Here is a 15,798-nt window from a genome sequence, read left to right on the forward strand (position 1 = left end):
GCTCGGACTGCAGAGGCAGCCAAGAGATCCCACTGCCGGAGCCATGGCATTCACTCCATAGAACGCACAGAGATTTCCCCTTACTCCTGAGGAGGGAAAAAAGTACGTCCTATGGAGCGAAAAATACGGTACTTGCTGATGCAGATACTTTCAGAATTTGTTAGTAATGCCCTGGTTTTGAATGGATAAATGATATCAGACCTTTGTAGCTGTGCATACATTTGTCATTTCCTTGTTTTAAAAAATTTATTATCCCATTCTGAGACCAGTTCTCCTGAATGTGAAATTAGTCAACCAACAATGCCATTGGGGTGGGAAGAAATCTGTCCATAGTCTCTTAAACTAATAATACTGAAAAATAATAATATCAGACAATACAACAGAACATTTCATTAGTTAGGAAACCAGCCCTGAGTGCTCACTGGAAGGACAGAACCTGAAGCTGAGGCTGCAATACTTTGGCCACCTCATGAGAAGAGAAGACTCCCCGGAAAAGACCCTGATGTTGGGAAAGATGGAGGGCAGAAGGAGAAGAGGATGACAGAGGACGAGATGGTTGGACAGTGTTCTCAAAGCCACCAACATGAGTCTGACCAAACTGCGGGAGGCAGTGAAAGACAGGAGTGCCTGGCATGCTCTGGTCCATGGGGTCACAAAGAGTCGGACACGACTAAACGACTAAACAACAAAAATGACAGAATGTTGTTAGTTTCTGGAAGACTAAGCACAGGCATTCGGGTCACATCCTGTTGATCAGTGATCCCATCATGAATTAGTTGGAGGCTTATGCATTTCCTCCAAGATTATCCCTTCAGAGTTCTTTGACGTTAGATGATCTTGGAGATTATAGTGGAATGCTGCACATGGCAGTATACAACTTTAGAAAAAACAGGATAGATTTGATATTTTTATGCTTGCAAGCACAGGGCGTTTTAATTTTTGCAACACAAAATAGAACATTTTAGAATATTTGGTGATTTATTGGTGTTGGGATAAATACTCTCTTACATGGAGACAATGTGTGATTATTTTCATCTAGTTGCATAGTTTCAATATTAAGTTAAATAAAAGTCATCTCTGGCATACAGCATACACATCTCTGGTCCTGAAATGCAAGTTATGTTCTTTTTCCTTTTCTAAACAGTGTGATTAATTTCATATATTGAAAAAGCAAAGCATACAGTACATACAAAATAAAACAGACAGATCTCTTGCCAGTCACCATAGAGGTTTCAGGGCCTACCAAATACCATAGAATCACAAGCTAGAGCCATTGGGGGGGGAGAGAGCACATCAGTGTGTTGTAGTGGTTAGAGCACCATCATCCCTGACCTGTTAGCTGGGGATTATGGGAGTTGTAGTTCCAAAACATCTGGAGGGCTGAGTTTGGGGATGCCTGGGTTAGAGTGTTGGACTAGGGCCTGAGAGACCAGGGTCTGAACCCCTACTTGGCCATGAAGTTCACTGGGTGACTTTGAGCCAGCCACTGCCTCTCAGCTTAACCTACCCCACAGGGTTGTTGTGGGGAATTAAATGTTCAGGGTTTCAAATGCATATTTATTGCATTGTGGATGAAACATCAAGCAACGATTTGCATATGTGAAACAACCATCACATTTTAAATTTAATTTAAAAGTTTTTGCCTGACAACTAAAGATATATAATGCTAGCACCAGCCAGCCTCCCTGGGGAGAGCATTCCACAAACGGGGAGCCACCACACATGCCATACAATATGCAGAGATGTTTCAAACCATGTCATACTTTTCACTGGAGTAATTTCAGACAGTCCACTGAGTCATCAAGTGCTAAGCGGTCAAACTGGGTACATGCATTGTACAGAATGGCCTTCAGAGATAGTATTTGAAGCATCTCCACTGGAAAGATAAACACTTCTGGAGCATCTGTTGATGCTTCTACACACAGTCACATGACACATATTTTGAGAGTGTTGAGCATATGTCACATGCTTTGTCAAATGTATTATTTATCTATTATTCTTGTAATAATACACAAAGACACCAACACATACTGATAATTTATATACTTTCCATTTGGAAAAGAAAAACCCAGGGTGGTTCATAAAATAACACAGTATCACCAGCTCAATAAAACAAAATTCAAACATCAACCACAGTTGCATGTTAAGACCTTTAAATCTTTAAATCTTTAAATCTTTAAATCTTTCCCCTAAATAAATTCAGACAAGACTCAAATTTTGGTTTGGTTTTTGGCAGAATTTAGGCCATTTATTGGTTACATCAGGTGAGTGATTGCATAGGCTGTGGTTCGACTAGCTCCCTGCACCATTGCAGGTAGCACTGACCCAGGGCACACCGTAGGTCAGCCTTGGGTGAACACCTGGAATGGCGGAAAGCCGGGGACATGCTATGTCCACCACCCAGATGTCCCCCTGGACTCAGGCACAGGCACAACCCCCTCACAGGGCTGACCAAACCATTGAGACCCCGGATTCCTTTAACAGAATACGCTTCACATAGGGATGGCGAGAGCGCTCCCACATCGCTATCACCTGAACCAGAGCCTATCTGCAACCTTACAAGTTGTGACAATTTGCTACGCGGCAGGCAAAACCCAAATGGCACCAGCCAATCAGCCAAGTGGGAAAAATTCCTGCTGTGCCCCTGTCCAACGACAGGCGAGACACGACAGCATAGCAAGGTCAAGCGCAACACCCTAAAAGTAGGGAGAGGTGGGCGAGTGTTCTGATGCACAGACCAAAGAGGAAGCTCTGAGACACATGCATATATAGGTCCCTTGATCCATTTACACAGTGTCCCATTGGCCTGACTGAACCCTGCATCAAGGGACCTACCAATCGGGTGTTGTGGCTATCCAATCATAAGGTAAAGGTAAAGGGCCCCCTGACCATCAGGTCCAGTCGTGACCGACTCTGGGGTTGCGGCGCTCATCTCGCTCTATAGGCCGAGGGAGCCGGCATTTGTCCGCAGACAGCTTCCAGGTCATGTGGCCAGCATGACAAAGCTGCTTCTGGCAAACCAGAGCAGCACACGGAAACGCCGTTTACCTTCCCGCCGGAGCGGTCCCTATTTATCTACTTGCACTTTGATGTGCCTTCAAACTGCTAGGTGGGCAGGAGCTGGGACCGAGCAACGGGAGCTCACCCCATCGCAGGGATTCGAACCGCCGACCTTCTGATCAGCAAGCCCTAGACTCTGTGGTTTAACCCACAGTGCCACACCCACCCACAACACAGGGTTTGGTTGCCAGGTCTCACCGCAACACATGCCCTCTTTAAGGCAGGACATGATTAAACTGGGAATCTTGAGAAGCAATATTAAAGATAGGGAAATGCCTGGCTAAACAGGTACATTTTCAGTTGTCAGAAATATTCCATAGATAGAGCACGCCTGGTTCTCCACGGGGAAATTAGAGAACACAATGGAGCATAGGAATGAAATTAAACTCCTGCACATATTCAGAACCAAGCAGTTTAGATTAAAACTAACAATTTGGATTTAAAGGGGCTGCCACAAAGGTGACTAGAAACCAGAACAGACCCTACTGTATAACATTTCTGTAAGGTTAAAGCGAATAACCAGCTATTTGTCCTGTTGCCATGTTGTATCAGTAAATAACAAGGCTCTCTAACCATCTTGTTTGTTTCTCCTTTCATTTAGCTATTAAAGATTGCTTCAATGGGTCTTTGTTGTGTCCATCGACTAATAGCTGTATCCCAGTTTCTCGGAGATGTGATGGCATTGTGGATTGCATTGATTTTGCTCCTGATGAGTCTAGCTGTTCAGGTAGTCTGCCAATTTTTTAGTCAAAATTTCATTCACAATCAACAGGATTTTTCTTCAGCCTACAGAAAACCACTCACATGAGTGGCTGATGAAGCAGACTGCATTCCCATGCATGGTGGAGTCCACCACCTCAAAGTCACTGAGGTGGAAAATCATGAAGGGTTCACTGCAATGAAATGTTTTTGAATTTATCTTGGAAAACGCTTATGTGCATTTTGAGCGTGCAACTGTGGTTTAGACATATTTGGGAGAGAAAATTCATGCTGTACCAAAACTAAACACGTTAAAGGCAGTGAAATTGTCTGAGATTAGAGTTGCCAGGTTGCAACTCATAAACTCCCCTGTACCACAAAGCAGCTGTGGCTTCTCTCTCCCATGTTTCCCAACACCATTCTTCTATCCATCTCCTTTGTTTGCTGTAGCAAGCTACGTGGTAGGTACAAGAAAAACAAGGAAGGAGGAGTGATAAAAGAAAGAGGATGGTGATGATGATGATGATGATGATTATTTAAAGCCTATAGCTTCCTTAACCTACCAGTTCAGTGCTAGAGTCAAAGTATGGGACAGTCTTCAAGCTGACAACCCTAACGAGTAATGTTAAATAGGCATAGATAGTAACTTAAAATAGAAAACTGGGTCAGCATCAGAGATCAGCATCACTGGGCACCTGGCAAGGCCTATGATGCACCTACTTGGCCTTGTTGCTGTTCCTCTTGCCAGCGCCACCTATTCATCATTTCTCTCTGGCGCAAAAAAGAAAGCAGCAGCAAACCGTGGAAGTGAGCAGGAGAAAGTGCCACTGCTGGCTCTCTCACTTCCCATTTCTTCACAGGCCATTGTGTGTATTGGGTTCAGAGGCAGAAATAAGCACTTGCAGGAAGGGAAAGGGGGGGTTCCACTGAGGGACTTTTGCGCAAGGACCTCTCAAAACCCAGAGCTAGCACTGAAAGAAAAGTAGGATTTGCCTCAGTAAACCAGTCAATATCACCTTCTACATTGTACAGTGGTCCCTCGACTTACGAAGTACTCGACTTATGAAATTTCAAGTTACGAATGAAAAAAAATGGCCACACGCTTACGTTTTTCCCGACATCCAAAAGGAAAACCGTTGTGGTTTAGATGGGGTTTTCTCGATTTACGAATTTTAGATGCGGTTTACTCGACTTACGAATTTTTCCGTTTGCAATGCATTCCTATGGGAAACCGCTTTTTTCCTTACAAACTTTTCGACCTACGAATGTGCATTCGGAACGGATTAAATTCGTAAGTCGAGGGACCACTGTATAGTAGAGTTCTGTGTCTAAAATTGAATAGGCTTCTTATGGTAACATAGAAATATTAGGTGTGATCCAGCCATTTAGTACCGTTGAAGTCAGCTGGATCATGGCCTTTATAAATTAAGAAATACATGTGTTTAATTGTCCCATTGAAATAAATGGGGCTTGACTTTGACAATACAGTGCATTTAGTACTACTGTATGTATGCATTGAAATATATAAGCTAAGTTGTATAGGGCAAAACAGGGTGTGGTTGTGAATTTGGGGTGTGTGATAATTTTTTTTAAAGTATAAAATATAACCTTACCTCAAGTAGTTATGGAATATTATCCTTTAGATCAGGCACCCCCAAACTGCGGCCCTCCAGATGTTTTGGCCTACAACTCCCATGATCCCTAGCTAACAGGACCAGTGGTCAGGGATGATGGGAATTGTAGTCCAAAACATCTGGAGGGCCGAAGTTTGGGGATGCCTGCATTAGATGGTAAATCTTCTAATTGTATATTGTCTAATGAATATGTCCAACATTTTGCATATGTCAAGAACTCTTGTCATAGTTAAATCATTTTTGTAACGTATTTTCCCACCCTCCAGATTGTCCCGAGGCATATTGCAAAAATGGAGGAACATGCAATAAGGAACCTGTTCCCATCTGCCAGTAAGTTTTGCTTCTGTTTTCTTTTTCAGTACATTTATTTCAAGGTTGATGGGATTGGTCAGCCATCATTTCTCCTTGCTGATGAAATTATGTCCAATGTTCCTAGGCTCTGTTTTCCTTCCTTCAGAACAATATTCATGCTGTCATACTGCCTTAGTCCTAGGCAAATATGAAAAGGATGTTATGGTACAGTATGTTTGGGGGGAAAGTAAGAAGCAGGCAGGAGTGGTGCCAAAGGAGGCACAACACTTCTGGGGTCAGTAGTTTTCTTGTCCAGTGCTCAAAAAAATATATATCCAGGCCCTAAGGGATTTATTTTACTTCTTTCAGAGAGAATAGACCCAGTATTCTGCAACTGTGAAAAAGATGAATTCCATGCTAGGGATCATTAAGAAAGGAACTGAAAATAAAGCTGCCAATATAATAATGCCATTATAAAAATCTGTGGTGTGACTGCATGCGGAATACTGTTTGCATTTCCTGTTGCCTCACCTCAAAAAGGATTCTGTAGAGCTGGAAAACGGTCAGAAAAGGCCACCAAAATAATCAAGGGGATGGAGCAACACCCTGTAAGAAAGGTTGCAACTTTGGGGGCTTCTTAGTTCAGAGTATAGGTAAGAGGAGACATATTAGAGGTGTATAGAATTATGCCTGGGTGTGGAAAAAGTAGATAGAGAAAAGGCCCCCCTCCTGAATTCCAGTTCATAGAATCATAGAATTGTAGTGTTGGAAGGGACCCAACATGCAGTTCCCCATCCAATTTGAAACCATACTGGAACCTGCTTATCTTTGCAAATGTGCTTGCAGTTTTATTGCATGTCGAGGTCCCCAAACCACCCCTCAAATAATTCACACCACAGACAGAATTTTTGTTTTGGGTTTTTGGCATGAGTTTGGCCACAACTTTATTAAAATACAAAATATGTGAGTGGTTGCGTAGGCATTGGTTCACCAACTGTCCCCTAAGGACAGAACTAGCCTTAAGTCAGCAAGGGGAAACCCTACAGGGAGAGACAGGGAGCCGGGTGTGTTAGCCCTCCTCTCTCCCTTCAGGCCCCCAGGGGCTCTCGCACGGCCCTGGCCCCTGACCGGGGGTTACGGACATTGCATATCGAGCCCCTGTATTCCTGAACGGAATTTCCCCAACACACTGGCATCAACTTGAGGGGCCAACACAGTCAACATAACCCCTCATACAGCCAACAAAATAACCAATGCCTAACTGCCAACCTTACAAGTTTTGACTATTTGCTATACAGTAGGCAAAACCATATGGCACCAGCCAATCAGCCAAATGGAAAATTCCTACCAGGCCCCTGCCCAAGCAGACGACCCCATGACAGGCACAGCAAGGTCAACACAGAGGCTTAAACATAGGGAGGGAGGCCGGGTGATCCGAAGTACGCAGCCAAAGAGGAGGCATAAACCACGTGCCTGCCTTTTATACCCCTGGCTGTCCCTCTGAAATTGAAACATGCTTTTCTTCCCAACAACAGCCTGGGTCCAATCAGAACGGTGGCCAACTCGTAGCCCCCTCCCCAGCAACTCAGGGGTAGTTTTGCTAGGCCCCCACCGCAACACATGCTCTCCATGAAGGAGAACCCACCACTGCTGCACCACTGGGAACCATAAGAAGGGGAAATGCTCTTGTGCTCTGGTCCTGCTTTCAGGCTTCCCATAGATATCTGCTTGGTCACTATGAGAACAAGATGCTGGACGTTCCGCCTGATCCAGCAGGAACTTCTTATTTTCGTAGACAAGTAGCAAAAAGCCTGATTCCTTGTCCCAGCCATGTTTTTGGCCATGGATAAGTTGTAGAGCAGGGCATTCTTGGGCAGGCTGATATGGGAGGAGGTGATCTCTTGGGACCTACCGTTTGCCATTCAAATAAAAAAGCAGAAATTATCAAGTGCAGGATCATTATACTAGTACTATGTTACATGTCAAAGTGTGGAACTGGTGTAGCAAAATGCTGCGCTGGTACAGAGATTTGACACAAAGGCAACAGTGTTGGTGTAAGTGATATGGCAGAGATGAGAGAAATGAAATGTCACCATTGGTCTCTTTGCCTCCAGATGTTGTTGAACTCCAACTCTCACAAACCTCCAACATAGCCAACATCAGGGATGATGGGAGTTGTAGTCTGAAGGGCCCACAACCCTGTTCTAAACAGATAGTATACTTTGGTCTTTAAGGTGCTACTGAAGGAATTTTTTTATAGTACAAAATGTATGTGAGCAAATATTTTCAGTGATCTGTTGTGTAGAAAAAAGTTCTAATTAATATTAATGTCACATGTTTAAATGGTAGGAACTTTAGTTTATAAAATATTTGAAGAACAAATGGGAAATGGTTTAACTGAAGGATTAAAATGGTACTTTGTCTTCATGTTACTCATCAGAAATTCAAATTGCCTTGATTTAATGAGTCCACCCTGTTTGAGTTTCAAGTTAGGGAATTAAGAGCAGATGGTAGATCTGGAAAGGCAGGCAGTACTTATGTGTGACTTTTTGAGGGTGGTGCATAATTATAAACCTTTTATGTGAGGATCCATAATACTTTTCCTTTTCTCCTGCTACCACTTCCAAAATTAGGCCAGCATGAATGCCATTCAAAGTTGAATTTTCTTGGCTTGATTACAAACCTGAATGAGGTTACAATGTCAATTCACGATACAACACGCGGAGAAAGCCAGCACAAATATTGATGGGAAATGTGTTTCTAACTTCAGCGCCAGATATTTTGTGCAGAAGCAGATCTATAATTTATTATTTCTTCTTGCTTTTTACATTCAGAAACTCTACAATGGATGCAAGATGTTTGTTTACTACTTAGGTATTCATCAGTTTCTACTGTTGTGTCTCACCTGAACTCATAATACCACACTTAATATTATAACCGTATTTACAGCAAAAAGTGTCTGATGTTACAAAAATAGTACAGACAGCGACCATTTTGCACAGGGGTTCCATTCCTGGCCCCCAAACACATCTGTGGATCGTGCATAAACCTGTTCTGCCCCGTTATGCTGTGTTACACCCCTGCCCCCATTCCGCCGTGTTCCACCCTCATTCCTCCCTTTTCCAGGTCCAAAAGGACCCACGTGTCGACGGTTGCATGTCAGTTGGACACGCCTAAAATGGTTGCCGCCTGTGTAGGTACCACTGTGGCAGGAAGGTAAACAGCGTTTCCGTGTGCTCTGGCTTCCGTCACGGTGTTCCGTTGCACCAGAAGCGGTTTCGTCATGTTGGCCACATGACCCGGAAAGCTGTATATGGACAAATGCCACCTCCCTCGACCTGAAAGCGAGATGAGTGCTGCAACCCCATAGTCGCCTTTGACTAGACTTAACCGTCCAAGCGTCCTTTATCTTCTTTCAACTATATATAAGTAAATTATAAGGAAAACCTTAAATTGTTCATACTCAATATTTTCTTTTAATCTTGTTTAAATAAATAATTTCCCTGTATTTTTAAATCTTTTTAAAGAATGTTTCCCTACAGCCTTTAGGTTATTGGAAAAAATCAGTTGAGCATTTGTTTAAATTAAATTACCTTTGTTGTTGCTGCTGCAGGGTGATTTTTCCCCCGATAGTCCATGGGCCATTGGGCCATGCTGGGGAGCATGTTGCCTTACCACTCCTGGAAATGGGGGGGGGGGGGGTACCCAAGTAACACAAGGACCTAAGTCTAACCTACTTAACAGGGTTATTGTGGGTGGGAAAACAAAATTTCCTTTTACACTCTGAGGCCTTTGGAGTTTGGAGGATAGAAGTGGGATGGATGGACTGAGAAAAATAGATACTTTCACAAATAACCCTGCACAGACAAATACCCAACACAGATTATACACCTCTAGGAATTAAATAATATGAGAGAAGTGGTCCTTGCAGAACTATGTACCTGTCACCTTGGTCAATTTGTTAATCCCAGTGAAATCAGTAGGATGTACTTCTAATAATGTCTTCAGTATCAGGGCATTAGACTGTGATACAATAAAATTGCACTCAGTTGTAGATATGTGCCATAACTTTTAACAGGTGGGATGAGACACCCCTGATGTTAAATATCAGTGCCATTTATTTTATGGGACACTAAAGTAGGGTGAATACTAAGCAGCAACTACCCGTGAAATACATTTTTAGCACTCATTCCATATAATCACAATTTTTTAAAATGCACAGAAGGTTCATTGAATGAATGCAAATAATGATTAAACTTTGAGAAGGCAGCAGTCTTCTCTCAGACCTGTGACTAACAGAAAAGCAGGCTACATTTCTTGAGTAAATTTTGAGCTTTGAACGTATTTACTCAAATCTGCTTATTTGAGTGGATTTTTAAAGAAATTTTAATTGGTAGTGGGAAAAGTCAATAACGGTTTCTAAAACGTGATCCTTCTCATTAATACTCCTGCCATTAGAGCTTTGAAGTTTCGAATTGGGTTGCTTCATCCTCCTATCGTATTTATTTATGTTCCCATTCCTAGCTCATCCCATTCCTAGGTCCTAGAGGCTGTTTGCAAATACGAAATATGTTTCTCAACATCTAGTGTCCTAAGGTAAAGAGTACAACAATTCATTCAAAATAACCCAACTCCATTTTCTTCCTAAACTCCATCTTTTTCTGAGCCAACAGCAATTCAAGGTCATGTTTTTCTGTAACTTCAGAAAAGAGGAAATAGCTTTGTGTTGAATAGTGCTGTAGGAGCGGGACTGTTATTGCGTTGAAGATCTCTCAGATGACCGCTCTCTTCGGGGTGGCATTTTTTCTGGAAGGCCAGTGACCAGATTTAGCCTATCAGTCATCCCAGAGCCAGCACTGTGACCCAGATAGTTACCACCTTCCAGCATGGTTGATAGCTGGGTCATTTCCTCTCTACAAAGAAGTACAAACTTTTTTTTCTGAAGTAGTTTCAAAGTCAAGCCCAGCCACTGATGAAAGCGATATGCATCTTTTCTTAAAGGATTTTTGAAGCTGGGAGAGGCGTTCACCCCTGCTCGGAGAGTAACCATAGCAGCACGTTCTAAATATTTCCTTAGGCGCTCTTGCTTGTATTTTATCAGCCCTGTCGGATTATGCGGTATCAGAGCCGGAGATATTTTTAGCATCTGATCCAAATAATTGAATTCTTAATGCAAAAGTAGCGCAAGCCTGTTCGACAAGGAAAGGAAATCATTAGAGAACAGGGAAAGTGAGAGTGATTCGAAAGCCTTGGAAGATGACTGAGGAAGAATTCATCTTGCAGGGCTGAGGTTTGCAAATCCCTTTACAGGACTCTGGGGTACAGTAGGCTGCATCAGTACTTGGGATGCTGAAAGCATACTGTGGGTTGTCTGATAAATGGCCAGCATTTTCGCTTGGATTCCCACAATTTCAAGTTGTATCCAGTGAGGCAAAAACACAGACCTGTTTATAAGGCAGGATGCTTCTCCTGAAAGAAGGCAGATGACTGCAAACAGTGGGAAGAACCAGGATGAGGGCCTAAATATACACCTTTGCATCCAAAGTGGTCATTAGATCTTGCAAAAGTTCTTCTCCCATGATGATTTACATCCTCTCTCAATACAATTAAGGTTTGGGTCAATGAGGCTTGGGAAGAAAATAGATCTTCGCAGGGCACAGATTGCTCTTAGGAGTATTGGCTTTATTGCAAAGGTTAACCAACGTTCTAGGAAAAATTGTTTTCTTTGAAAGAAAAATTACTGAAGATGTGGAAGAGGCTGTTTTGTGGGAGGAGAAGGGTAACTCTCCTTGTAAAGGAGAAGGCTGATTGATTATTCAATATTATTTCTTCTGTGCAATTACAGGAGATTGTGGAAGTAAGTTTTTTTTTTTTAAAGCACTCGGAATCATGCAATGGGGGTAAAAAAAGTCAAAGATATATTTTTTCATTTTGCATGCAAGGGAGAAAAAAATTCCAGTTTTTTTTAATGCATTTGGGACTAATATTAAAAATGGCAATCAGACAAGAGATCAGATGCAGACAATTTTAATTTTAAAGAGGTTTTCCTTACGTTTTGACCTAATGTTTGTTTTTCAGCCAGTTTTCTATCCAACATGTGTGCCAATAGGAACACAGGAACTGTTGAATATTATCAAAATAAGCCCCCACCCCCCAATGAAATCTTCTGTACTAGCTGGATGGTTCTTGTTGATTTTAATGGATGCTAATACAGCCATCTCCTGCCAACCTAGCAGTTCGAAAGCATGTCAAAGTGTAAGTAGATAAATAGGTACCGCTCCGGCAGGAAGGTAAACGGTGTTTCCGTGCACTGCTCTGGTTTCGCCAGAAGTGGCTTAGTCATGCTGGCCACATGTCAAGCTGTACGCCAGCTCCCTTGGGCCAGTAAAGTGAGATGAGCGCCGCAACCCCAGAGTCATCCACAACTGGACTTAACAGTCAGGGGTCCCTTTACCTTTTAATACAGCCATACCAGTACACTACAGCAGCTCAGCCAGAGAAGGTCAAGTGCAGAACCACCAGGCTGTCCGCTGCTGGGTTCAGGGTTGAGCTTACCTTCTCATTGCAAGGTGGCCATGAATGGTGTGGTTTTCTCTCTCTTTCCATTAACTATTTCTCCAGTGCTCTCCCTCCTTCCTCACACTTCCTGAACCAAAAAGCCTCATAGGTGGAGTTACCCCAAAACTTATCCCCTAGGCTTTAACTGAAGCATGAGAACCCACTAAGGCTGGCTACCAAGCACCTGAGATCAATGCACTCACTGGTTGTGTTTTTAGGGGAAATTCTTCCTTTTTTACCTTTTAAAAAACCAACACATTTCTGTGTTCATTTCTTTGAATGTAAAAAGACTTTACTTTTAAGAAATAACAATGAACAGCTGTTGGGAGCATGGTAGACAATCTCCCCAGCTTTTTGCGCTTACAAGTCCCACTGAAGTGCCCTTGGGGTCTCAAGAAGCATATGGAGCTAGAGACTTACAGAAGAACAGAAAGGCGATTTATAGAATTAAAGAAGGGATGTTTCCAAGAATCCACAGTCACCTCAGAGTAAGGTAAGCACACCCAAAACTCTGAGTGTGCTATGAGAATTTCAATGAAATTTTCTCTCCCTTTTATAATTTTTGAATACCATTTCTTTTCTTATTAATTGGAGAATATTAAACACACACACAGAGAGAGGGGGGGAGGAGGAGGAGGAAGAGGAGGAGGAGGAGGAGGAGAGGAAGAAGAAGAAGGAGGAGGAGGAGGGTGCAGATCAGTGAAATTTGCCCACTGAGTGCTACCTAGGGAAAGTTGGGTACACTTTAATCTCATTGTAATCAATGGCTCTCATGCTGCTTAATGTGCTTCAGAACCTACCAGGTTTCATCAGAATTAAGCTTGCTTACCTTATCTTGATTGTTGTAGTGATTATATTTGATAGACAGCATCAAAGGCTTTCTGTGGACTCCAGAGTTTATAGGTTTCTGATGTGGCTGTATAATATTCCAAAACATGATTTCCAAGCAAATCTATAACTGTACAGATTCTTGAAAATCTCATATTTATTTGTTTTTAAGTGAAGTTTAGGCTTGTTGAGCCCAAACTACTTAGCTGGGTTTTTACATAGAACAAATGCAAGTCTGTGAGTTGTGTAACTTTATGTAAAACAAGCAAATCCTCAAATGTTTGTCTTATATGCAGTTAATACAAAATACAGTACTACAGTACTAAAGCTTTCCTTCCTCAGTTTGATTGGCTGCAGCTGTATCTTTGAGAAAGTCACTTGCTGTTGGGAGGAAAGAGCGAGGATTTGCACGGAGAGAGAAATGTATTATCATCTGCTCTGTGCTTTAGGACGCAGTGTCCTGACCTCTGACCAGCCTGTCTGCCCCTATTAGACTCCCTGTTGGTTCAAGAACTGCAGGCTTCCTTGTGCTCCTCTGATCCTTTTTTTACCATTCTTCCTGTTCAACCAGCATGAGCTCAGATATCTGAGAATTAAAGTATGCCGTTGCTAGGTGGCCAAGGAACTGCCTAACACATGCAAAATCTAGCAAATTAAGTAGAACTTCTTGAACTTTCCCTGCCAGATTATAGTGTTGACAGACTGGTACAGCTCCTTGAATTTTAATTTTTCACACACACCTTTCCTCATTACTTAGGTGTTTTTTTTTTTAAAAAAAGGTTTGCCATTATGCTAATAGGCTACCAGTCTACATTTCTTCTAGAAAAGTTGTTGCTATTCCCACACAGATTTTTCTTATATATGAATTCATCACTCATATTTGTTCCATGTTTGCTTGCTTGCTTGTTTGTTATTTATACCCTAGGCTGAGAGAAATGTGTACACAGAATAGTCTACAGATCACATTTTGCTGCTAGGGATTTTTGTTACAAATGTAAATATATATTTGCTGTGTAACAGCAGAGAAATTATGCACAAAGAGTGTCTGATCACTACATTTGTTCATTGCTAACTTGTTCTTATTGTCAAAGCAAAGCGGCAACGGAATTCTAACTTTGTTTTTGGTAATTACCCAAACCAAATTGCTGTTAAAATTATTTTGTAATTTTCACCTCCTCCCAGCCCAGGACAGACTGTATAATCTTGGCAAGCATCCATCCTTAGACACCCCTTCAAGATAAAGTTTGAAAAATGTGGCCAAATTGCAAAATTCAAACAAGATTCATAGTAAGCAATGTAAATATCAGAATGTATACACAGGATTACAGAAAGTTCCTTGTTGAACATAATGTGTTATAATAATAATAATAATAATAATAATAATAATAATAATAATAATAATAATTATTATTATTTATACCCCGCCCATCTGGCCGGGTTCCCCCAGCCACTCTGGGCGGCTTCCAAAAAAACAGAAATTCTAAAATACAAAAATCCATCAAACATTAAAAGCTTCCCTAAACAGGGCTGCCTTGAGATGCCTTCTAAAGGTCTGGTAATTGTTCTCTTTGGCTTCTCGTAATGTGGGAACCGCCAGAAGGCCCTCGGAGCTGGACCTCAGTGTCCGGGCAGAACGATGGGGGTGGAGACGCTCCTTCAGGTATACCGGACCGAGGCCGTTTAGGGCTTTAAAGGTCAACACCAACACTTTGAATTGTGCTCGGAAACGTACTGGGAGCCAATGTAGGTCTTTTAGGACCGGTGTTATGTGATCTCGGCGGCCGCTCCCAGTCACCAGTCTAGCTGCCGCATTCTGGATTAGTTGTAGTTTCCGGGTCACCTTCAAAGGTAGCCCCACGTAGAGCGCATTGCAGTAGTCCAAGCGAGAGATAACTAGAGCATGCACCACTCTGGAGAGACAGTCAGTGGGCAGGTAGGGACTCAGCCTGCGTACCAGATGGAGCTGATAAACAGCTGCCCTGGACACGGAGTTGACCTGTGCCTCCATGGACAGCTGTGAGTCTAAAATGACTCCCAGGCTGTGCACCTGGTCTTTCAGGGGCACAGTTACCCCATTCAGGACCAGAGAGTCCTCCACACCCGCCCGCCTCCTGTCCCCCACAAACAGTACTTCTGTCTTGTCAGGATTCAATCTCAATCTGTTAGCCGCCATCCATCCTCCAACCGCCTCCAAGCACTCACACAGGACCTTCACCGCCTTCACTGGTTCTGATTTAAAAGAGAGGTAGAGCTGGGTATCATCAGCATACTGATGGACACCCAGCCCAAACCCCCTGATGATCTCTCCCAGCGGCTGCATATAGATATTAAAAAGCATGGGGGAGAGGACAGAACCCTGAGGCACCCCACAAGTGAGAGCCCAGGGGTCTGAACACTCATCCCTGGGCGGGCGGGTGTGGAGGACTCTCTGGTCCTGAATGGGGTAACTGTGCCCCTGAAAGACCAGGTGCGCAGCCTGGGAGTCATTTTATAATGTGCCTTGCTGCTCTAGTTCTCTGCTGGCAACTTATATTATAGCAAGAGGTGCAAATGTCAGGCAATACTAAAAGGAAGATAATCATCCCTGACAAGAAAAACCATATACTGCAATGGCTGTTGATGATCTTTCCATTAAAAGTATTTAAATGGAAAGCATGTGTTCTGCTTCCAAGCCACAGCCCTTGCTCCAATCATGATGACCATCAGCAATCTAATGGCTAAGAAGTAT

At 42.7% G+C, this 15,798-nt stretch overlaps 1 protein-coding gene across 6 annotated transcripts in view; it reads left to right on the forward strand.

The window, feature by feature from the left end:
- The window catches only part of MALRD1 (MAM and LDL receptor class A domain containing 1), a 258,550-nt gene that overhangs the window by 196,599 nt on the left and 46,153 nt on the right, over positions 1 to 15,798 (forward strand). For all 6 annotated transcript variants that reach the window (XM_060280800.1, XM_060280803.1, XM_060280799.1 and 3 more), the window contains 2 exons: positions 3,662 to 3,787; positions 5,660 to 5,723. In XM_060280800.1, the coding sequence (XP_060136783.1) occupies positions 3,662 to 3,787; positions 5,660 to 5,723 (190 nt within the window). The remainder of the gene's footprint in view (positions 1 to 3,661; positions 3,788 to 5,659; positions 5,724 to 15,798) is intronic.

Source organism: Zootoca vivipara, chromosome 12 (genome assembly GCF_963506605.1).
Source record: "Zootoca vivipara chromosome 12, rZooViv1.1, whole genome shotgun sequence".
Classification (NCBI taxonomy): Eukaryota; Metazoa; Chordata; class Lepidosauria; order Squamata; family Lacertidae; genus Zootoca; species Zootoca vivipara.